The 24,256-nt window shown below is 46.5% G+C and overlaps 1 protein-coding gene across 2 annotated transcripts; it reads right to left on the minus strand.

The window, feature by feature from the left end:
- Positions 1-55: 55 nt before the first annotated feature.
- On the minus strand, positions 56-5,876 carry LOC123149525 (protein INVOLVED IN DE NOVO 2). Of its 2 annotated transcripts, none has more exons than XM_044569200.1 (7): positions 5,674-5,876; positions 2,410-3,358; positions 2,102-2,283; positions 1,725-1,814; positions 1,347-1,634; positions 1,003-1,215; positions 56-596 (listed from the first exon to the last, which is right to left on the minus strand). In XM_044569200.1, the coding sequence occupies exons 2-7, from the start codon at positions 3,332-3,334 to the stop codon at positions 375-377; spliced, it is 1,920 nt and encodes a 639-aa protein (XP_044425135.1). In that variant the 5' UTR covers positions 3,335-3,358; positions 5,674-5,876; the 3' UTR covers positions 56-374. The 2 variants fall into 2 exon arrangements, with proteins under 2 accessions (XP_044425135.1, XP_044425134.1); XM_044569199.1 differs by lacking the exon at positions 5,674-5,876 and adding an exon at positions 4,035-4,268.
- Positions 5,877-24,256: the final 18,380 nt, after the last annotated feature.

Below are 24,256 nucleotides of genomic sequence, written 5' to 3' on the forward strand. Positions count from 1 at the left end.
TGCATACAATGTGCATTCCTACATCTACACTTATACAGGATGCCATCATCATTAATTCAGACAACAAACAAACACTCCTCTGAATTACTATCAGCAACTTAAGACAACAAAGCATACAGCGGCGCTTACCAACAGACGCCGATGATCGGGTCGATGGCGTGCTTGCAGGTGCTGATACTACTGCAAGTCTTTATTCAAGCTTGTCTACACAGATGGATAGAGACTTTCACTAATGATACTACTACTGCAACAACAGGATTATTTCTTATTCGATTTGTGTCCAACATGGGGTAGATGGTCCCTAGAGATTTATCAAACAACAATAATGCTGATGTCCAGGCCAGGAGGAAAGAAGCGACATTGATTGGGCTCAATCAACGCTTCCTCCTGTTGGCTCGCCACTGTCTCAGGACCACCTGGACAGCTTCCTTGAGAGACGCCTTCCGTTCTTCCCTGAAGTTCCACAGCTCTCCTACGGGATACCTGGTGCTGTTAACATTGTACTCACGCAGCGCCTTGGTCACCAACGAATATATTTCTTCGCCATGCTCATCTTTTAATTCTCGAAGCTTTGCGTCGTCAGCATTGATTCTTTCCTAAAACGCAGCAAGCATGCACCATTAATTGTTACAAGTAAAACAAGATAACCCAGTTAATGAGACTCTAAACATGTATAATCAAATGGCTGCTATATGAAACAGTATATATATAGTAAGCTACCCAAGCATGTACTACCTCCGTCCTGGTTTATAGGTCCCCTTAGTAATTTGTGCCAAATTTTGACCAAAGATTTAACTAACAAAATGTTAATGCATGTCAACAAAAATTATATCGTTGGATTCATATTTGGACATGGTTTTCAATGATATAATTTTTGGTGACATGCATGAACATTTTATTCGTTTAATCTATGGTCAAAATTTGAAACGGAATACAAAGGGGACCAATAAACCAGGACGGAGGTAGTACAAGCAGTGGTTTCTTACAAATGAAGATCCATACCATTTCCTTTCCATCAACCATGACAGCCCTAAAAGGGTGCCATTCTGGATTCTTTATTTCGGCTTCCCACTTTGAACAAAGGATGGCAGCAGTAACTTCTGCATCCTCTTTCGACAACTTCTGTCCGAGAACATTTGAAACTGCTTTCAGATCAAGCTCGCCCATTCTCTTGATCCCTATATGTGCTCGGCCACCTGGAAGATTAAGCAAGCCCTGTGGAACATGCAGTAGATGAAAAGATGAATAATCCATAAGATCTGAAGAATTAAATAGGTAAATCACATCGCTGAAGCAACATAGCACTGTACGCATCGCAGTTTGATGACTTTTTAAAATAAACATACATTTTCCAGCTCCTTCCGAGCTTCTTGCATCTCAGTATTGCTTTTGCTTTCTTTAATAACCAGAGTTTGGTTAAGTGACTCCATAGCATCCAGTTCATCCATCTTATCTTGCAGCTCCTCACTAAGTTCATTGATTTTATCCTTCGAGACTGAATCTTCATGACCTGGCATATGCTTCATCACTTCCAATTTGCCCTTCAGCTGCTGTATTTCCAATTCAAGCGTTTGTTTTGCTTCCAACTGCTGTTCTAACTCCAGGATCTTGTTTAAAGCAGCAACTTTCTCTCTCTGCAGTTTCCATAGAGTAAGACTAACATACAAGACATGTTCAAAAAACCGAACCATCACAGCACACAAAAAGAACAAGGACGCGTATACCTTCTGATCTCTCACAAGCTTCACCACATCCTCATCAGCTCTCTGTTGTTCCGCTGTTGCCAACTTAAGATGGTTTGATTTAATAGCATTCTGAATTCAAGCAAAAAAAATACATAAGTTGCACGCATATTTCTAAGCAACAGGGCCTAATCTTGTACACTTTCATGCCTTAGTATAGTATGTAAAATGATGTCAGACCGATAATCTTGTGAACTAGTATTATGAGTGATCTTCATGAATTCATATTTATTGGTCTGATGCACCCACTAAAAGCTCAACACTGCATATCGGGGTTACTGGGGCCACTTGAGTCTACTTCAAGAGATTTAAAGATGGTGCAAAAATAGATGAGACGCAGAGCCAAGAAAATCGCAGACCTTCTGCTTCTCCTGCTCAAGATTACTTTTGTCATGAGAACTTTTTGCAGCAAGGTCATCAAGCTCTTTGGATCTTGCATTTAGTTCACTCATCTTCGACTCCAGTTCTGAACGCAGATTTTGGTTCTCATCGATGATCTTTTCAGAATGTCTGCGAGCTAGCTGCTGCATCTTCCGAATTTCTAGTAGTAACAAGTTTTGGTGAATAATTATAATAACTGAAAACATGAAGATGCTGATGACAGAAGAACATGCATCTTGACACATGTACAATATAAAAAAGATAACCATCCAAAATTAACACAAACCTTCATTATATGCCTGGAGACGTTGTTCCCTTTGCCCCATCATTTTCTCAAGTGACACAGTTGTCTCATTGTATCTAAGTTCAAGCTCCTGTAAATACTTATTCTTGACCTCAATTTGGTTAGCTAAATTAGCTACAAGTTTATTATTTTTACGCGTTCCTTCATTCTCAAGATCATCGATAGTTTTCAAGTCAGCATTTTTCCTTAAGTGGTCCCCAATTAGCCCCGGAAAATTGTAATCTTCAGCCCTTGCGACCCATCCACAAAGCTTTGACCCTTGATTCATGTTTTGCTTCCAGTCCCTTCTGCCACAACCTCCTGCCTCAAAGTACTTTTCAAACGCAAGTGCATTTCTGAAACCATTCCAGTTTTTTGCAAACTCAACAATAGCATTCCCTGTATGACCTCGAAAATTCCATAATGGAATAACCTTCAGTGGGCAAAATTGCGATAATTCCCCCTTCAAACGATTTCCACTTTCTCCGACTTGACGCCCGTCCTTCCATTCAGTAGGTACATTAACTAGAACTCCCATCCAGGGCCACACAAACTTCTCATGTCTGTTTGGAAGAGGCTGCGGCTCTACAGCAATTTGCTGCGGCTGCTGCGGCTCTACAGCAATTTGCTGTGCCTGCTGTGGGTCAGAAGGTTTAGCAACGCCATTCTTCAAATGCTTGGCAAGGGCACGGTGCGATGCTTTATCTTTTGCCGGTCGATTAGGTGCTGCACCTACTCCTGAGGAATGCTGAAGAAGGCTTTGCATGTTGTAATCTTTATTCTTCCTGCCAGTACAGAATGGGCAGCTGTAACTATCACCATTCCTGAACTTTAAATCTCCTGAAAGCAGGCGGGCCTGAATTTTGGCTCCATACTCGTCAATCTCAGAATCGCTAATATCCGAATCGTCATCTGAACTGTATTCCATTTCCGAGAAAGGTTTTTTGATAACCTACAGGAAAGAGAATCATAAATGTATTTTTACTTCAGTCAACATCATGGAACACTAAAAAGGATATCAGGACTTGTAGTAGTAGAGAAGAATAATACCCTTGCCCAAGTAACAATGGAGTACAATTACACTACCAACAAAACATGAACTTGGACACGTCGACACAACTCTGAAAATAAGATTTTAATATATTGTATATAGTGATTTAGTCGATTAGCATAGAGAACTAAAAAAGTAAGTAGCAAACAACAAGCTTGCAAGCAATGTCAGCCACTACTCAGTTATTCTAAAAACAGAACAGTTCTTAAAACAAAATTACGTCCCTAATCAAACTTCCAATACAATTAGATAAATCTTTACAATAAATAATGTCAAAAATCATCATTTCAAATTTGAACCAGTACTACGGAAATAGCAGAACATCAAGAGCTGATAATCCTAATTTACAACTACAAGAAGCATATAAGGAATTTGGAGGGGGAAACCAGATCACGAACTTCTAGATCTTAGGCATCTTCACATGCTTAGACCATTAAGACAAGAAGCAATACCAAGTGTTCAATTCACCAAGAAATCCCCGTCTCTAAAATGCGGGTTAGAGGCCTATGCAGCTGAGACACATCATTCAATACTCGGAAGATCTGCCTAACAACCACGTCCACCAGCGCATGCTCACCTTTGGGTCGCCGAGGCAGAGGACGAGCTCGTGTTCGGGGAGGCAGAGAAGGAACACGGGGTCGGGGAGGAAGAGAAGAAGCCTGGCTGGTGGGGGCGGCGGAGGGCGTCGCAGGCTTGGCGGCGGCTAGGGTCCTGTGGGAGGGAGGGGAATGGTGGTGGATCTGGATGTGTTGTTGTTGCTCGGGAGGGGACTAGGGTTAGCTACTCGAACCGGAGAACTGATGCACCGAATGCACCCATGGGATCTGAGCCACCGGATAGAGAATAGAGGGATCAGATGCTACCAGGAGATGGGCTGCAGGTACATTTTGCATAGGCCTCGCAAACCGATCGTCCCTTTCCTTTTCCGTTACACCAGTAATTGTGTGTGTGCAATGCACATTAATATTAGGTAAGATATTAATTGTATTGCACATTAGTATTGTGCAAGAATTAAATTACACATTAATATTAGGTAGGATATAATTACTTGATTAATGTTGGCGTTGATATTAGACATGATATCAACTAGTAGAGGGTGCTAAACATGTTAAACACCTGCGCGGCGTAGACCGTTGGATATATGTGGTTGAATGAGTGAGATTTACTGGATCTCCGCGACTAACTCTTTTTACATTAGCAAGCATAGATATAGATATAGACGTGTATATATAGATGTATGCACGAGGCGATCCAAAAGCTCTTAGTTATCCCCTCAAAAATAAACTCTTTGAGTTAGGGTCATAGATAATGATATCAGGATTTGTAGTGCTCCTAGTAGAGAAGAATAATACCCTTGCCTAAGTAACAATGGAGTGCAATTATAGTACCAATCAAATAACAAAACATGAACTTAGACGTGTCGACACAACTCTGAAAATAAGATTTTAATATATCGTATATACTATATAGCAATTTACTCGATTAGCATAGAAAACTGAAAAAAAGTACTTCCGCCGTTCCTAAATATAAGGTGTTTTAGCTTTTCTCTATCTATTTTCTCAGATTCGTATGCATCGTAGACGCGTTTTAGCGTGTATATTCACTCATTTTAATCCGCGTGTAGTCAAAACTGCAATATCCAAAACATCTTATAGTTAGAAACGGAGGTAGTACGTAATCCGTCCGTCTTATAATATAAGAGCATTTTTTACACTAGTGTGGTGTCAAAAACGCTTTTACATTATGGGACGGAGGGCGTAACAAACGACAAGCTTGCAAACAATATAAGCCACCACTAAAGTCATCCTAAGAGAAAACAATTCTTAATACAAATTACGTCCCCGGCTTGCCATTAAAAACCAATCGAACTTCCAGGACAGTCAGATAAAATCCTAACGACAAAATACATGCCAAAATCGTCATTTCAAATCTGAACGAATACTACGGAAAATAGCAGGACACCAAGAGCTGGCAATCATATTTCACAACTACAAGAAGCGCAAAGGGAATCTGGAGGGGGGAACCACACCACGAACTTCCAGATCTTAGGCATCACGTGCTGAGACCATTACGACAGGAAGCAACACCAGGTGTTCGATGCACCAGGAAATCCCCGTGTCTAAAATGCGGGTTAGAGGCCTATGCAGGCGAGTGATATCATTCGGTAATCCGAAGATCTGCCTAACCACCACATCCACCAGCGCATGCATGCTCACCTTTGGGTCGCCGAGGCAGAGGACGAGCTCGTGTTCGGGGAGGAGCTCGGGGTTGTGGGGGAGGGGGAGAGGCCCGACTCGGCTGGTGGGGGGTGGCGGAGGGCGAGGGCGGGTCGCAGGCGCGGCGGCGGCGGCGAGGTCGGGAGGGAGGGGAGGGGAGTGATGGTGGAGCTGGATGTGTCGCTCGGGAGGGGACTAGACTGGGATTAGCTGCTACTGCTCGAACAACCCGGAGAGCTGATAAACCGAATGCACCCGTGGGATCTGAGCCGTCGGATGGAGAACAGAGGGGTCAGATGCTACCGAATAAACCGAATGCACCCGTTTTGCATAGGCCTCGCAGACCCATCGTCCCTTTCCTTTTGAGTTACACCGTTGCACATTAATATCGGGCAAACATAAATTACGCACACCTCTAAAATAAGTAAATTATGCACTAATATTAGGTAGGATATAATTGTTTGATTAATGTTTTTATTAAATACAGTATAGATGTAGATGACCATATTTTTTTTTGTGAAAAATGATCTAGATCTATTATCAAATTTCAGCGGAAGTACAAAGCATCTCGAATATAGTAAAAATTACATTGAGATTCCAATACCCCAAACAATCGAACGAGCCGCCGACACGCCGCTGTCGCCGCTCCCCTTCGGAGCCGGTTTGACCTTGTCGATTATAGCCGGGAAGTCATCGTGCACGTGCCCCTAGTACCAACGCCCTGGAGCCGCTGTCGTCACCGTTGAAACCCTTGCATAGATCTGAGGCACCTGACATCAAATATCGCCACAAACAAAGAGAAGGCATGAATCTACGTCAGAGCTCCGTCGACTACGTCCAGATGAACAAACACGAGAAGGATCAATGCCCGGAAGATAAACTCGAAGAAGTAGTGCAGCCATCCGCCCGAGCACCGCACCTGCGAGGACTAAGAAACCCTAACCTAAACTACAAACCGGAGCAAAGGCACCAGTGAAAGGACATGCGGTGCCCCCATGTGTGGTTTTGGTAATTGATGACATTCTCTATGGACTAATGGTTGCATTGAGTTATATTTGAAGGATTTTTCCATAGGCATTTCTTGAAGTCCATGTGTTGGTTTCAAGGAGTTTATGGGTTGATCAATGTGCTATTAAGGAATTATCCAAAGATTGGTCATGTGAGTGTTGAGCTTATTGCAAGCATGTCTTTAAGAAGAAGATTGTGTGATCATTCATGTTTATCTCCAAGACATCATCCAAACGAAGGGAGTTGGAAAGATTCAAGGTTGATCAAGACTAAGTCAAGAGTGAATCAAGTTGATCAACTCACAAAGAGTAGAAGATGTATCGAGAGGGATCAAGTGATCCCATGGTATGGTACGTGTCCATGGGCTTGCGTCAAGAGGATGATAGCATACAACCCATGGAAAGGATGACATCAAGTGGTGATCGTCATCAAGATTGCCGTGTGCAAGTTCAAGTGGAGAATCACGAAGAGATCCAGTGCTTGAAGCTTGCCATCCATTGTGGTGTCAATGGACTTGTGAAGATGTATCGAAGAGTGGCTCACCCATAGTGGAGTATGGGGGAGCAATCATCTAGTCTCCTGTAACGCTCTCGATGCGGCTATATCTCCCACGTATCGTAGCACGACTTAGAGGCATAACCGCATTGAAAGCAATGTCGCAAGTGAGGTAATCTTCACACAACCCATGTAATACATAAGGGAAAAAGATACATAGTTGGCTTACAATCGCCACTTCACACAATTACATGAATAAAGCATTACATCATCCAAATACAATCAAGGTCCGACTACGGAATCAAAATAAAAGAAGACTACCCCAAATGCTACACAGATCCCCGATCGACCCCAACTGGGCTCCACTACTGATCAACTAGTACGAAACAACATAAAGGACAAGATCTTCAACGAGCTCCTCCTTGAGCTTGGTTGCGTCATCTGCACGGTATCATCGGCACCTGCAAACTGGTTTTGGAAGTATCTGTGAGTCACAGGGACTCAGCAATCTTACACCCTCGCGATCAAGACTATTTAAGCTTATAGGAAGGGTAAAATGTATGACGTGAAGCTGCAGCAAGCGACTAGCATATATGGTGGCTAACATACGCAAATGAGAGCGGGAAGAGAAGGCAAAGCACGGTCGAACAACTATGATCAAGAAGTGATCCTAGAACAACCTACGTCAAGCATAACTCCAACACCGTGTTCACTTTCCGGACTCCGCCGGAAAGAGACCATCACGGTTACACACGCGGTTGATGTATTTTAATTAAGATCAACTTTAGGTTTTCTACAACCGGACATTAACAAATTCCCATCTGCCCATAACCGCGGGCACGGCTTTCGAAAGTTCAAATCCTTGCAGGGGTGTCCCAACTTAGCCCATCACAAGCTCTCACGGTCAACGAAAGATATTCCTTCTAGCGGGAAGACCCGACCAGGCTCGGAATCCCGGTTACAAGACATCCTCGACAATGGTAAAACAAGTCCAGCAACACCGCCCGAATGTGCCGACAAATCCCGATAGGAGCTGCACATATCTCGTTCTCATGGCACACTCAGATAGGTCAAGCTACGAGTAAAACCAACCCTCGAGTTTTCCCGAGGTGGCCCCACAGGCTGCCCAGTTCGGACCAACACTCAGAGGAGCATTGGCCCGGGGGGGTTAAAATAAAGAGGGCCCTTGAGTCTGCAGAACCCAAGGGAAAGAAAAGGCTAGGTGGCAAATGGTAAAACCAATGTTGGTCATTGCTGGAGGAGTTTTATTCAAGGCGAATTGTCAAGGGGTTCCCATTATAACTCAACCGCGTAAGGAACGCAAAATCCGGGAACATAACACCGATATGACGGAAACTAGGGCGGCAAGAGTGGAACAAAACACCAGGCATAAGGCCGAGCCTTCCACCCTTTACCAAGTATATAGATGCATTAATTAAATAAGAGATATTGTGATATCCCAACATATCCATGTTCCAACATGGAACAAACTCCAATCTTCACCTGCAACTAACAACGCTATAAGAGGGGCTGAGCAAAGCGGTAACATAGCCAAACAACGGTTTGCTAGGACAAGGTGGGTTAGAGGCTTGGTTTAACAATATGGGAGGCATGATAAGCAAGTGGTAGGTATCGCAGCATAGACATAGCAAAATAGCGAGCAACTAGCAAGCAAAGATAGAAGTGATTTCGAGGGTATGGTCATCTTGCCTGAGATCCGCAAGGAAGAAGAACGAGTCCATGAAGAAGACAAACGGACGTAGTCGAACGGATCCTCACAAACGCGACGTTATCGGAACTAACTCGAAGAAGCAACACCGGAAAAGAAGCAAACAACATAGTAAACAACCAACACATAAGCATGTCACGGGGCGCAAACAAGTATGATGCATGTCCGGATTAAAGAGGCATGGCATGGCAAAGAGCACAAACAATCCTACAAATTAAGTGGAGCTCAATATGCAACGAGTTGCATATTGCCGGAACACCACATTAATTATTTAGTTCTCTCCCGGTTAGGTACTCAACAAATTTAAATGTTGGTTAACATGGCAAGAGGTGAAGCATAACAAAACTATACTATCTAAACAATTTAAATAGGGCCGGATATAACAAATAACGAATCCGGTAAATCCCCATATGCATTAGCAATTTGGTGCAACAACAAGTTAACATTTAAATGTTATTATCATGATGCGGAGGACATGTTCAAGATTATGCAATTTTTATTAAAAGTTGACAAGAGCATTATGAAGCAGTTGTCACCATGGTGGAAAGGAAAGGGGCCACGACGATGATTCCGAAAATGGTACCAGGGCAACATATCGGTTCCGGTAGCTCACGGAGATACCGGTGCAAAGGAAGCAAGGGTGCGGATGCGTGCAAAAGACGATGGGGCGCTCCCGGATACCGGGTGTCCCATGAGTCAACGATGGTGACAAGGCAAAAGAGGGGCAACATGCACCGACAATTCGAGCACGGAGCAAACACGACCATCTCATACATCACACATGCATTAGTTCACGGACGGTCGTCTCGAGGTTATACCTTCAAAGCGTGCGTTATCGGAAGGGTTCAAGTTCGATGCGGTGTAAGGGAAGTAGACGTTCTCGGGACGTTTGGTAGTGGAAGTAGGGGTACATGACGACGGTAGAGGTACTTGTGATCTTGGCGGTGGTAGTCGTTCACGTTCTTAGTTGCACAATTTTCGTAGATGCTCGGGATCACGGCGAGGGACTTGACGTCCACGAAGGCTTTGAGGGTTGACGGTAGTTGTTCTCATATCGTCGTGGTACTTGGTGATTTCGGAGACGGCGGAAGACGAACTTGGCGGTTTTCGTTGACTTAGTACTTGGCGTTATCTCCGATTCAGTGATCGTTTTAGGCGTTGGACGTCGAGATCTCCGGCCGTAGTGGTACTTGGTGAATCCCGAAACGGTCTTGGCGTCTTCGCGCGTAGGGGTACTTGTTCGTTTACTCCACGGTCTTGGCGGATCCACGCAATGGTAGTGGTACTCGCGAAGAGGTACTTTATAGTCTCGACAACAGGCATACACGTTTTTGTAGATGAACTTGACTGATCCGAGGAATCTGAGTGTCGCGGTACTTGGCAAAAAAACACGTCGAGGTACTTGGTGATGTTCCCTGTTCAGTGGTCGTTGGACTTGGCGTCCCGGCCTGTAGTCGTTCAGGCTTCGTGGAAGAACTTGACGCTCACGGGGTCTCGGTCATGCCTCGGTCTTGCGGGCAGCGAGGGAAGGAGCAAGGGCTCGCTGGGACTTGGCGCAGGCTGCATCCCGCAACGAAGCAGAGAGGAGACGAACGGCGCTGTGGGTCGAAGCAAAGGACGTAGTCAACGCGGCCGGGACGAGCAGCGAGGTAGAGGAAGCAGAACTCCGGCGACGAGGTGCAGCAGTGGAGCTTTGAGCTCGGCCGGCAGCGTTCAGAGGAGGCTAGGCGGAGGTGCGGCCGCCGTTTGCTGAGGAAGGCCGGCGAGGCATGGAGGTCGAGGTCGCCAAGGAAGGGAGGCAGCAGGGGCATGGCGATGCTGATGGCCTCGCGGGCCATGCCGGGCGACGGGCGCGGCTTGGGGAGGCGCAGACGAAGCGAAGTCCAGCGGCGGCGAGGCATCGACGCGGGGAAGCGGATCGGGAGGATGGGACAGGGAGGCTGGCGGCGCTGGAGGATGGGATCGGGGAAGAGGTTCGAGGGGAGAGGGTGAGTGGGATCGAGGCCCCTGGTGCGATGCGTGCCTCTGGCGGCGGTGGGAACGAGCAGGAGGGATCGAGAGGGAGATGGCGAGAGACGGGCATCGAGGCTAGGGTTTACAGCGGGGCGTGGCTGGGCCTTAGAGGCCGGCCCGGTAGTGAAGGAAGTGGCCAGAGGCCTGGCTGGGCTGCTGGGCTCACTTCTCCTTCTCTCTTATTTACCCAAACAGTAAAAAAATAGGAAGAAAGGAAAGAGAGAAAGGAAAAAGGTTAGAGAAGGGACTTTGGCATGCGGATAATGTTCCCGGGCTCTCGAAAATGAGCTTGAACCAGGAAAAAAATGGAAGTGGGCATGACCGAAAGTTTAAATTCAAACTCGTTTGAATTTAATTCAAATGGGTTTGAACTAGGACTTGGTTTTTGAAGTGTCCAAAAACGTTGAAATTTTTGGAGGAACCTCGGCAAAAGGGAAGAGAGATGCGGGCAAGGTTTTGAAGTCAAACTTGAAGTAGAAAAGACATGGGAAATATTTGCAAGTGTGTTTATGGGTGATTCCAAATTATTGGAATATAATTTTATAGCTCCCTAATATTGGGGTATATGTTGTAAAGAGAATCACCACGTGAATTCCCTTGGTTTAAATGGACCGAAGATCCATGCAACTTATTTAGTTGAGATTTAGAACGGGTTGCATGATGACATGATGCAATGCACATGAAGCAATGATGAATGCAACGAACCAAACAAATCACACGATGAATCACGGAAACCCTCGAAGGAATCTGAAGCTCCGGCCTTGGGGCGTCACATCTCCATCGACCCAACGCAATCAAGAAATGTGGTCCATCTTGAGGAGGACAAGATCGTCATCATCTAGCTCAAGTGGATCATGTGCAAGGCAAAGGTTTGCCCTTGATAGGTTTTCTATTTTACCGTTCTCATGGTGGTAGTTGGGAGACCGGGTTATAGGATCGAAGCCATACTATCAAGGGGGCTCTCAAGTGAGTAGCTTGATCGTATCGTTCGTCGAGAGCTCAAACCATTGCATCCTTGCATCATGTTTCTTGATTCTTGTTTGGTTCTCTTTGTGAGTCTTAGAGCTTATGGTCATCTTGATGACAAGCTTGAGTTAATCGAAAACGGAGTTTGCATGCGTCTTCTATGATGTTTTCGGTGTTGGAGGTTTTACCGCTCTTATCCGAGGAAGGGTTCTCACCATTTTCTTTTGGGTGTTTATTAATTTGCTTCTTATTGGTATTTCTATCAAGATTGTGTTAGCCCTTGTCGCTAGCTTTACAACAAACTTGGTTTCGTCGAATTCAGAGTTCGTTTGCAGAAGTTGTGTCAGTTTTGGTGTTCTGAAAAGGCTGTTGCGGTACTACCGCGAACAGGAGCGGATGTAATTTTTTACTACCGCTCTTGGGAGCGGTACTACCGCTTGGAGCAGTACTACCGCGGCTACTTCCGTAGCTACTTCCGCTCGGGACCAAAAACTCGTCACAAGTCCAGTGGTGGTAGGCACAGATGTAATTTTTTAGTACCGCTCGCAAGCAGTAGTACCGCTACCCTTAGCAGTAGTACCGCTACCCCTAGCGGTAGTACCGTGAGGTCAAGCGGTACTACCGCTCCGACGGTTCTTCTGGCTTTTTGCCTCCTCGCTATTGTGTTTCAAAGGGCTACTACCGCCCTAGCGGTAGTACCGCTCGGTGCGGGCTGTGAGCATAACGGTTGGATTTTTCCCCACCTATAAAAGGGGGTCTTCTTCCCCAATGAACCTTATCCTTTGAGCTCGTGTTCTTTCCTCATTGTTGACCTTCTTCGAGCTTGCTAACTCTCAATCCCTCCATGGATTCTTGCTAGTTTTTGAGGGAAAAGAGAGAGGAGATCTAGATCCACGTTTCCACCAATCACTTTCTCCTCTAGGTGAGGGGAACCCCTTGGATATAGATCTTGGAGTTCTTGGTGTTCTCCTTCTTGTTCTTCCTCTCATTTTCCTCCCTAGCATTAGTTGCTTCGGTGGGATTTGAGAGAGAAGGACTTGGGCACTCCGTGTGCCCTTGCCATTGCATTTGGTGCATCGGTTTGAGTTCTCCACGTGATACGTGGAAGTTACAAGTTGAGAAGCTTATTACTCTTGGGTGCTTGGTACCTTTGAGCTTGTTCCTCTTGGGTGCTTGGGCGCCCTAGATGGTTGGTGGTGTTCGGAGCTCAATCATTGTGGTGTAAAGCTCCGGGCAAGCATCGGGGTCTCTAATTAGGTTGTGGAGATCGCCCCGAGCAATTTGATGGGTACCGGTGACCACCCCCAAGGGTTGCCAAAGTGTACGGGTTCGGTGACCGTCCCCAAGGGTTGCCATTTGTACGGGTTTGGTGACCGCCCTCAAGGGTCCCTTAGTGGAATCACGACATCTTGCATTGTGCGAGGGCGTGAGGAGATTACGGTGGCCCTAGTGGCTTCTTGAGGAGCATTGTGCCTCCACACCGCTCCAAACGGAGATTAGCATCCGCAAGGGTGTCGGGATACATCATCGTCTCTGCGTGCCTCGGTTATCTCTTACCCGAGCCCTTTACTTATGCACTTTACTTTGTGATAGCCATATTGTTTCTTGTCATATATCTTGCTATCACATAGTTGTTTATCTTGCTTAGTATAAGTTGTTGGTGCACATAGGTGAGCCTAGTTGTTGTAGGTTTTGTGTTTGACAAATTAACCGCTAGGTTTATTCTGCATTTGTTCAAGCCTAAAACGTAATTATTTTAAAGCGCCTATTCACCCCCCCTCTAGGCGACATCCACGATCTTTCAATTGGTATCAGAGTCTTGTCTCTCTTTGTTAGGCTTAACCACCTAGAGAGTAAATATGTCGACTAGGGGATTAGGATTCTTTGACACTCTTAGCTTCGATGGCATAAATTTTGATGTTTGGGTAATTCGCATGCTTAATGTCTTTAGGGTCATGGACCCAAATTTAGAGTGAATTGTAGATATGGGTTTTTCTCCTCCAAAGGATCCCCTAAGATTATCTTTAGATGATGAGAAAAGCTCTTATCTCAATGCTCAAGCTTCTAATGTGCTTTTCGATGCTTTGAGCAATGTAGTTATATTTCAACTCATGCCGTTCCGGGATGCTCATGAGTTGTCGACAAAGCTTCAAGATAAATATGGCGTGTCCAAGTTTTGTGGGGATGATTGTTCGCCCTCCACCTCCGGCCGTGTTGTGTTCTCAACTTCTTCTACTTCACCTACGTGTGGTTTGCCACAAGGTAATGACATGGTGAGTAGTGGTGTTCATTGCAATGATGATAGTGGGCTCATTGTTGATAATCCTTCATCACTTTCTTATTGCAATGCTTCATCTTTGGACTTTAGCACTTCGAGCACTCGAAATGTTTCACATGCTTGTGTTGATAGTCCTTGCATATCATGTAGAAATTGCTTGACTAAATCTCATGATGATATGCTTGCTATATCTTGTTGCCATGATGAAAATGCATGTATTTCCTCGAGTTGTTGTGCTAACAATGTAGAGGAAACCCAACACTCCATGGAACAAGATGTGGTCTTGGATGGTGCTTCAAGGGATCCTAAATCATCCTCTATTGCATTTTGCCTTATGGCCAAGGCTTCAAAGGTATCTCCCACTTTGAATCCCAATATATCTTGTGATGATATTGATGATGGCAAGAGTGACAATGATGTTGATTATGATGAAGGGAATGATGATGTTGCCTCCTTAAAAATTAAGGGGGAAATGATTTTTAAAGCTCTTCTTAAGAATAAAATTGCTCGTTCCAACTTCATGGAAATCATGTCTATTGCTACTGAGGGCAAGAAATATATTGATGAGTTGGAATCTCGTCTTGAGGAGCATGAGGTCACCATTGATAAAATGGAAGGTCATGAGCGTGATTACGCTAATGAGATTGCGGACCTCTCTCAAGCTCTTGAACTTGAACAAACCACCAAGGAATCTCTTGAGGAGACTTTTGCTCTAGAATTATCTAGAGTGAGGGAATCTCGTGATAGAGCTCTTGTGGTGGCCAATGATTTTGAAACTAAAAATGCTAAGCTTGAAGTTGCTCATGCTAGACTCCTTGAGGATTTTGAGCACCTCGAAAATGGCTCAAGGGTCATTAAGGGTGAGCTCATCAAACTCACCGAGTCTCATGCTCAACTTGAAGCTTCTTATTTAAAAGAGCTTTCCAAGTTGTCCTCTCCTCTTGTTGTTAATGATGATGCTTGTGCTACTAACTCTATTACTTGTGAAGCATCCATTTTGAAGGAGAATGTTGAGCTACGGGCTCAACTTGAGTTGCTATCTAGCAATTATGGGAAATTGGAAGAAAGTCATGAAAAGCTCTCAAGCTCTCATGATGATCTTCTAGTATCCCATAATGTGCTAAAGATAGCTCATGAGGCCATGATTGCTAAGGTAACATCTAGTGAGCCTCATGTGGATACTAGCACTACTTCTAGTCAAAATGCTATGTTGCCATGTGCTAGTCCTTGTAATTCATCTACTCACAATGTTGGTACATCTTGTGATGAATTGCTTTCCCTGCCTTGTTGCTCTAACAATGAAGCTTATACTTCCTCTAGTACTTGTGTTGAGACTAACCATGTAGAGGAAATCAAAGAGCTCCAGGCCCAAGTCACTTCTTTGAAGAAAGACTTGGAAAAGAGTCATGAAGGGAAATTCACACTCAACAATATCTTGAGTGTGCAAAAATCCCCCAATGACAAAGGTGGACTTGGATTCAACTCCAAGAAGAAGAAGAAGAAGAAGAAGAAGAAGAAGAAGAAGAAGAAGAAGAAGAAGAAGAAGAAGAAGAAGTCCAAGATGAACAAAAAGAAGGGCCAAGAACAAGTCAAGAATTCGGCCAAGATTGTTTGCTTCAAGTGCAAAGTAGAAGGGCATCATGTTAGATCTTGCCCATTGAAGAAGAAGGCCATTAGTGACAAGCAACAAGGGAAGCGGCCACAAGTTCGATCTCATGCTCAACCACAAGTTGAAGAAAGTCCTCTTCCCAAGAATTCTCAAGCTAATGCTTCTCAAGTTGAGAAATCAAGTGAGAAGAAAGTGAAGAGTAGACGTTGCTACTTATGTCGTGAGAAAGGTCACCTCGCCTCTTCATGCACTAGTGGTAACTTATCCAACCTAATTATTATTGATGATATCTATTCTCTTGGGAAGGATAAGGTTGGCAATGTGTTTGCCAAAGTTGTTGGTACTCAAAGTGGTGTCAAGAAGAGAACCATTTGGTAGCCAAGCCTATTGTGACTAACCTCTTAGGACCCAACTTGGTTGGGGACCAACAAGCTCAAACTTGATCAATAGGTGTTGTTGGAGGGCATTGGAGACTTGGCTACTTTATGAAGAATTAAGGGGACTTCATCATTCTAATTGTCTCAAGCCAAGTTATTCGAATTATCAAGTTTCTATCTTATATCCAATGTTTCTCCATGCGGTAACTCGTGCTTAAAGTGTTTACATTGATAGTTACTTACCCCTTTGCATGTTTGGTTTTGTTCCTTGCATGTGTTTGTATATGTTGTGCTTCTAACTTGATTATCTTGAGCAATCAAGTATGTGTGTGTTGGTTTGCCCATCATGTACGTGTGTGTCATGCATTGAGCCTTTTGCATCTTGTTCTTTTCTTAGTTGGCTCTTGTGAGAAATTAATGGAATATCCCATTATGGGGGAGTGATGTGCTTTGTGCACCTCACAATCCTATATATGTGTGTACATGAGTAATACCATCTAGTATTGATATTTCAAGATTATCTAGTCGCTATGTGGTATGTCTTCTCATGAGAAATTCAAATTCTTATTGTCCATTAACTACACTAAAAAAAGACACATCCGTGACATTTTGGGCCGGATGAATTTTTTCTGTCATACATATGACACTTCTATGACGATAATTGTGACAAAACCCGGTATCATCATAGATGCGGTGGGCTCCTACTTCTATGACAAAAAATCATGACAGAAAATGGGCTTTTCGTCCTGGGCGGGCCGGAGACGCAGCTGCATGACATTCTTTGGGCCGTCCATGACGGAAAAAATCATGGTAGAAGCGAGGGGGAGGAAAATTTTGGGGAGTTCCCGGTTACGGTGGGAGGTCGGGGGCCGAGCGATGCGCGTTTCTCTCGTACACGTATGCACGTGTGCGCGAGGTGTTGGCTCTAACTGAACCCGAGCGAGGCGTTGGGCTCTAACTGAACCCGAGCGATTGCACTGCAGGCTACGCGTTACTGAACGCGAGCGATCGATCGATGGCTGTTAACTGAACCCGATCGAGCGATTCCTTGGCTACTGCTGCTACCTAAAGCCGATCGATGGGATGAACAGTGAGCGTTGCAGGGGGGAGGGGGGTTGGATGAACAGTGAGCGGTGGCGTTGCCTGTGGATGAACAGGACCCCGTGGTGTGGTGGAGGGCTGGATGAACAGTAGACGGTGGAGGGGTGCCCGTGGAGGGGTGGATGAATAGGACCCCGTGGTGTGGAGGGAAGGATGAACAGTAGACGGTGGAGGGGTGCCTGTGGAGGGGTGGTTGAACAGGACCCCGTGGTGTGGAGGGCTGGATGAACAGTAGACAGTGGAGGGGTGGTTGAACAGTAGCCGGTGGAGTAGCGCGCGGTGGAAGCTGGATGAACAGGAGTCCGTGGAGACTGGAGGAGGTCGACGATGGATGAACAGTAGCTCGTGGAGGCTGGAGGGGGTCGACGGTGGAGATGAACAGTATCCCATGGAGTCCCGTTTTGCGGTACGCCACACCCCTCCCGATGAACAGGACCCCCGTTTCGACCGTAGCGCTCCAACACAAGTCCGTTTCCTCCGTTTTGCGGTACGCCACACCCCTCCCAATCAACAGGACCCCCTTTTCGACCGTAGGAGGTCCGTTTCCTCCATTTTGCGGTACACCACACCCCTCCCGATCAACAGGACCCCTGTTTCGACCGTAGGAGGTCCATTTCCTCCGTTTTGCGGTACGCCACACCCCTCTCGATCAACAGGACCCCCATTTCGACCATAGGAGGTCCGTTTCCTCCGTTGTGCGGTACGCCAGGCCTCGTTTCCATCGCCTCTTCCGTCCAAGCCCTCCCGATGAACACGACCACGCATTCCGTTCTGACCCATGAACACGACGACGATGCTATTTCTCCGTTTGGACCCAACCATGTACACGAGCCCTCGCCGTACGTATGCGCGAGTAGGCGTTCGAGACCCCGCCCGTATGTACACATACATGGCCGTATTTTCTTTCTTGCACCCGGGCCGCCTCTACTACGACACGTGCGCGCCTCTACATCCACCAGTATATATGTGCGTACACGTTCGCGACCAGAATGACAATGCCACGTACGCTTCGACCAGATGGGTCCTGACTGTCAGGCACTTCCTTGCCTGCGAAGATGTAGCTGGTGGGTCCCAGCAGTCAGGGGGCGAATCGTTTTTTTGGCCGGACGCACTTCCTTGCGTGCGAAGATGTAGCTGCTGGGTCCCAGCAGTCGGGGGGCTGGTGGGTCCCAGCAGTCAGGGGGGCGAATCATTTTGTTTTTTTTTGCCCGGACGCACTTCCTTGCATGCGAAGATGTAGCTGGTGGGTCCCAGCAGTCAGGGGGGCTCATCGTTTTTTTACCCGGATGCACTTCCTTGCGTGTGAAGGTGTAGCTGGTGGGCCCCAGTAGTCAGGGGGAAACGTTTTTTTCGCGAAATACGGTGGCCCGTCCGATGGGTCCCTGCTGTCAGGTGGAGGAATCATTATTTTCCGTGTAATAAGGAGGCACTTCCTTGCTGCCGCCATGGACCCAGCTGTCAGCCTCTCCACGTACAGTCCACGTCCGATGGAAGTCGTTCCTTGACCACGTTGACCACGCCGCGCCGAGAGCACCAGGGCAGTGGACGACGGTGAGGCCTAGGAAGGGGATGACATGGAGGCAGGGAAGACTCGACAGTTGTTTCCCACGTGGAGGGGAGTACGCCTGTACGAGGGTTTACTAGTTCGTCTGCCATCGCCGGAGAATAACAGCAGGTGTGGGTGAGTAGATGGATGGCTAGGCCAGCGATGGGAGTATGGTTGGGCGGTGAGGCCTGCGCGGTAGCACAGCCGGCCACGAGGAGGAGGGAGCAGGCAGTCCCGCCGGCGCTTGTTTGAGCGGCTGGAGAAGGAAGAGCAGAGATTGAAGAAGCACGATGGCCGTTGGATGGACATCCAACAGTCAGTGCTTGTGCGTCAACCTTTTTTTAGGAAAGCCTCAAATCTGTGGAAAACAGCATACATCCCATCTTCCATTTATTTCTAATAATTTACAGCCCATTTGCTAATTCTTAAGGTTTTTTTGGAGCCCATATTCTTTTTGTTAGCATTGCAGCCCATATTGTGGCAACAGTTAAAAAATTATACGAAATTTTGCATATTTCGGTGCGGTCCGAACTGTTTTTAATCCCGAAATTTCGACTCACATTCAAACTGATTTTAAAAATAAATGTATATCAATATAAAATCCAACAAATTCTCCATGCATAAAAATTAATGTAATTTAAAATCTTGAAATGAAAAAAAGATATTTGAAACTAATTGCCGGTTTGATGTGTTTTAAAAATGTACAACCCATTTCTCATTACTGATGGGCCATTTTCTCGGCCAACCGAATGAAAGCTCTCCTCGTCTTGAAAGATTTGCAGCCCAACAGGCCTAACAAAGCGACTTACTTGGCAAATCACAAAAAACTGGGCTGTGGCCGTGCACCCAGCTGTCAGCCTCTCCACGTTCAATACTCTTCCAATGGAAGTCGTTTCTTGACCACGTTGACCACGCCGCGCGAAGAGCACCACGGCGGTGGACGACAGCGAGGCCTAGGAAGGGTACGACGCGGCAGTGGAAGCCCGCGCGGAGAGGACTACGAGGGTTCACTGGTTCGGCTGCGATGTGAGGCTGCCGTCGCCGCAGGGCCTGGTCAGCGGTGGGAATAGTAGGGGGCGGTGAGGCCTCTGCGGCAGCACAGCCGGCCAGGGGAGGCAGGAGCATGCGGCACGACCAGCGCTGCTTTGGGCGGCTGGAGCAAGAAGACTAGAGGTTGAAGAAGCACTACGACCCTTGGATGGACATCGTACGGTCACTGGAGCTAGAATCGTTCATATTGACTAAGTTGACAAAGCCCTTCGTCCCCGTCAACTTAGTAGGCCCACAAGTCAGCCTCCCAGCAAGGTGGGTCCCAGCTAGCCGGGGGAGTATTCATTTTTTTGTGCGTAATAAGGAGGCACTTCCGGTGGGTCCGAGCTGACAGCGGGGGGAACGTTTTTTTTTTCACGAAATACGGTGGCCCGTCCGGTGGGTCCCATTAGTCAGGGGGAAACGATTTTTTTCGCAAAATACTGGTGGCCCATCCGGTGGGTCCCTGCTGTCAGGTGGAGGAATAATTATTTTCCGTGTAATAAGGAGGCACTTCCTTGCGGCTGCCGTGGACCCAGCTGTCAGCCTCTGCATGTACAGTACTCTTCCGATGGAAGTCGATCATTGACCATGTTGACCACGCCGCGTCGAGAGCACCAGGGCGGTGGACAACGGCGAGGACTAGGAAGGGGACGACTCGGAGCCGGGGAAGACGCAGCAGTGGATGCCCACACGAAGAGGAGTACGGGGGTTCATTGGTTCGGCTGCGGTGTGAGGCTGCTGTCGCCGCAGATTAACAGGGGGTGTGGGTGAGTAGAGGGATGGTCTGGCCAACGGTGGGAGTAGTAGGGGGCGGTGAGGCCTCCGCGGCATCACAGCCGGCCACGGGAGGCAGGAGCACGCGGCACGACCGGCGCTGGTTTGGGTGGCTGGAGAAAGAAGACCAGAGGTTGAAGAAGCACTACAGCCGTTGGATGAACATTGTACGGTAACATGAGCTAGAATCATTCATATTAACTAAGTTGACAAAGCCCTCCGTCCCCGTCAACTTGGTAGGCCCACAAGTCAGCCTCCCACTATGCTGGGTTCCAGCTGGCAGGGGAAATATTCATTTTTTGTGCGTAATAAGGAGGCACTTCCTTGCGTGCGAAGATAGCTAGTGGGTCCGACATGTGAGCGGGGGGCACTTTATTTCGCGAAATACAGAGGCCCTTCCGGTGGGTCCCAGACGTCAGGTGGAGGAATCATTATTTTGCGCGTAATAAAGAGGCATTTCCTTGTGTGCGGCCGTGGACCCAGCTGTCAGCCTCTCCACGCACAGTCTACTTCTGATGGTGTCGTTCGTTGACCACATTGACCACGCCACGCCGAGTGCATCCAAGGTGGTGGACGACGGTGAGGCCCCGGACAGCAACAAGCCGGAGATGGGAAGACGCGGGAGTAGAGTCGCAGACGGAGAGGTGTACGAGGGTTAACTGGTTCTAGTGCGGTGTGGTTCGGCAGTCGGTGGAGAAGAACAGGAGGTGTGGAGGGGTGGAGGGATGGCCTGGCCAATGATGGAGTAGTGCTTCATAGTGAAGCGTGCTAAGCAGAGCTGCCAGCAGTAGGAGGCGGGAGGTGGTCCCGACGGTGCTGGAGGAAGAAGACGAGAGATTGAAGATGGATGCCTGTCGTTGGATCTAAATCCAACGGCTAACATGTTAGAATCATTTGTTGACTAAATTGACAACGACTTGCATTGGCTTCGACCTATTGGCCCGCATTTCAGCCTCAAAAAATGTGGCACGTATTCAACCCATTTTTTCAGAATTTACAGTCTTTTTTTTACGCGGTAGAATTTACAGTCAATTTGATCTTTTTTTGAATTACAGCCATTAGCTAGGCTAGGTGAACAAATAATGTAGCATCCATGCGGCCCGTTTATTTTATTTCCTAAAAAATTATAGGCCATTTGCACTTTCTCGAAATACACGATTTTGCTGGGTTGATTCTAATTATAATGTTGGGTTGGGCCAGCAATATTATCAAAAACTAAAAAGGGGTTGAGCATTTTGTTATAAATATATTTAAATAATAAGTGATATTATTACATTCGTCCTTAAATCTTATCAAGCTTTGTACACAATCACTAGGATTTTCGTGCCAAAACAATCCAGGATTTTATTTGTTAAGAAATTATTTTTTTAAGTTAATAAGACGTGGGATATTGTTTTCTTACATATGTAAGTATCTGTTAAATATATGATGACAATAAAAATAATATATAATAACATATGAAAGATTTTTTTTTAGAAAAACAGGGAGCATCTCCCCGGTTCCATTGCTGAGAATGAAACCACAACATATTCTGATACAGCAGCTCAAAGAGCAGTTTGAAAGCAAAGGTAGAAAAGCTACAAACTAGGGGGGGTGGATGAACAAGTTCTCTGAATAACACAAATCACCCGAGCAGTGCCAAAGGTAGAGCGGATAGAGCACTCAAATGACACAAGGAGGGTCCAGCGAAGCCTTTATGGTCTTCAGCCGAGGGGCCGTGTCAGCCTGCGGCGACCAGTAAGCAAGCGGAGAGACCGGGCTGGAAGGCGTAGCATGGTGGATGTCCCTCTTTTTCGGCTCCAGGTGCCCATCATCTTCATCAGAGATCTTGAGACGAGCCCACGGGTTCAGCCCCAGAGCAGGTCGAGCCTTGTTCAGCCACAAGTGATCGCCAATGGTTTCTGGAGGGATATTGTTAGGGTTTCCACGAAGCTCATCAACTTGTCCTTGTCCGATCCGGAGGAGAGAATCGCCCAGTTCCTCACCATGTTCCTAATCAACCTCAAGACCTGCGGAATGGAAATCCAGGAGGTGTTACTGAAAATCATAGCATTTCTATATTTCCAGAGGCACCAAAGGACAGCTGAGCTAACATTGTTTAAAACTGAGCACTTTTTGGTAGCAATCCAGAATCTGGCGATAGATTCGAAGGATGAGCCAATCTGACTAGAGAAATATTCCTCAATGTGGGCCCAGAGATGTTTAGCAACTATACATTCAAAAAATAGGTGGGAACAAGACTCTTGTTCCAAGCAGTAAACACAATCAAGGGGTTTGATGATGTGTGTCTTCCTAAGGTTATCCTTAGTCATCAATTTGTTTTTGGAGAGGAACCATAGAAATACATGAATTTTAGGGGGAACTCTCAATTTCCAGACAGCAGGGATAAACATGGGTTGAACCCCTCTAAAGTTGATAACATGATAGAGGGAGCTGGAGGAATACTTCCCCTTATTGTCCAGCTGCCAAATCAGGGCATCCGGCTCGGCAGTAAAGTTAATATTTTGATCCAGTCAGAGTGCGCCGGCCCTCTTGTCCAATCCTAAATCGCTGCCGCACGCTCCTCTCCCTCTTCTCCATTGCAAAACCACCTCCTCTCCTCTCCATCATCTCCATTCCAAAACCACCGTCTCGCCTCTCCCTCTTCTCTATTGCAAGACCACCGTGTCTCCTCCGTTTTCTAGACGCTTTGCTCCATGGTGCGGGCGCAATTCATGGATACAAAATTAGTATACTGTATACTATTTAAAAGTCGAGGGCGGGGCTTTTCCTGCGCGGTAGGCGGCGGGGCAGTTCCACCTAGTCGGTTCGACAGAGACGCGAGAAGACGAGGGAGTAGGCTGCTGCAAACGTAGGGCTGTGTGATTTGACAGCGAGTTACTGCTGGACAGGTGGGGCCCCGTGATTTGACTTGCCATTATCATTTTAACTGCGGCGCTACGACCGGCGTGAGTCTCCTAGATTCCTGACCACCTCCATACAGGTGCCTCTCCCAATGCTCCACCATGTAGTAGAGGCTGGCTCTTGCATGAGAGCCCACTTCTCCACTTTTTCCTTGCCTCTCTTTCCTCCACATATGCAAAAATGCCATGTAAAGCGCACTATTGTACTTACTTTTACTTGCTCCTACAGGTGCTTAAGCTTGCCACATAGGCATAAAGTCTGATGTAGCAAGTTAATCAAGAAGAGAGAGAATAGTTTGGTGACCCAAGGAAGAAACGGTGCTAAGCGCGTGTACCTAGGTGAAAAGACAATTTTGAGTCTATAGCTAATTAAATAAAGCAAACTTAGCAACACCATTTCATTGGAAGAGGTCACTCCTTGGCAAATGCAATAAATACACGCGCTTACTAGCACCGTTTCTTCCTTGAGTACGAAGAAAGAGATAGAGAGGAGTACCAAAAAATACACTTATAACCAACCTTGCTGTAGTATGAGTGACTAAGTGATGACTATGTATGACATGCCAACATCAGATAGCCTAACGCATCGTGTTAAATCTCCAAGGGCGCGACCGCGCGAGCGACGCGACGATCGTGGTAGGCGCGACCATGATACGGGCTGCTGGCAGCCCTTGGATCTGAGATCAAACGGTCGCATGCTAAGTTGCTGAAAATTTGCAGAATAACCCTCCAGGATAGGATATTCACCCATA

This window comes from Triticum aestivum, chromosome 7A, assembly GCF_018294505.1.
Source record: "Triticum aestivum cultivar Chinese Spring chromosome 7A, IWGSC CS RefSeq v2.1, whole genome shotgun sequence".
Lineage (NCBI taxonomy): Eukaryota > Viridiplantae > Streptophyta > Magnoliopsida > Poales > Poaceae > Triticum > Triticum aestivum.

What these genes read in the sequence shown, in the direction of transcription:
- LOC123149525 (XM_044569200.1), bottom strand. Translation starts at nt 3,334, where the DNA reads ATGGAATACAGTTCAGATGACGATTCGGATATTAGCGATTCTGAGATT. An exon ending in TTGAGCAGGAGAAGCAGAAG is followed by an intron (nt 1,815 to 2,101) that starts GTCTGCGATTTT and finishes GCTTGAATTCAG; the next exon opens with AATGCTATTAAATCAAACCA. An exon ending in TGGTTGATGGAAAGGAAATG is followed by an intron (nt 597 to 1,002) that starts GTATGGATCTTC and finishes GCTGCGTTTTAG; the next exon opens with GAAAGAATCAATGCTGACGA.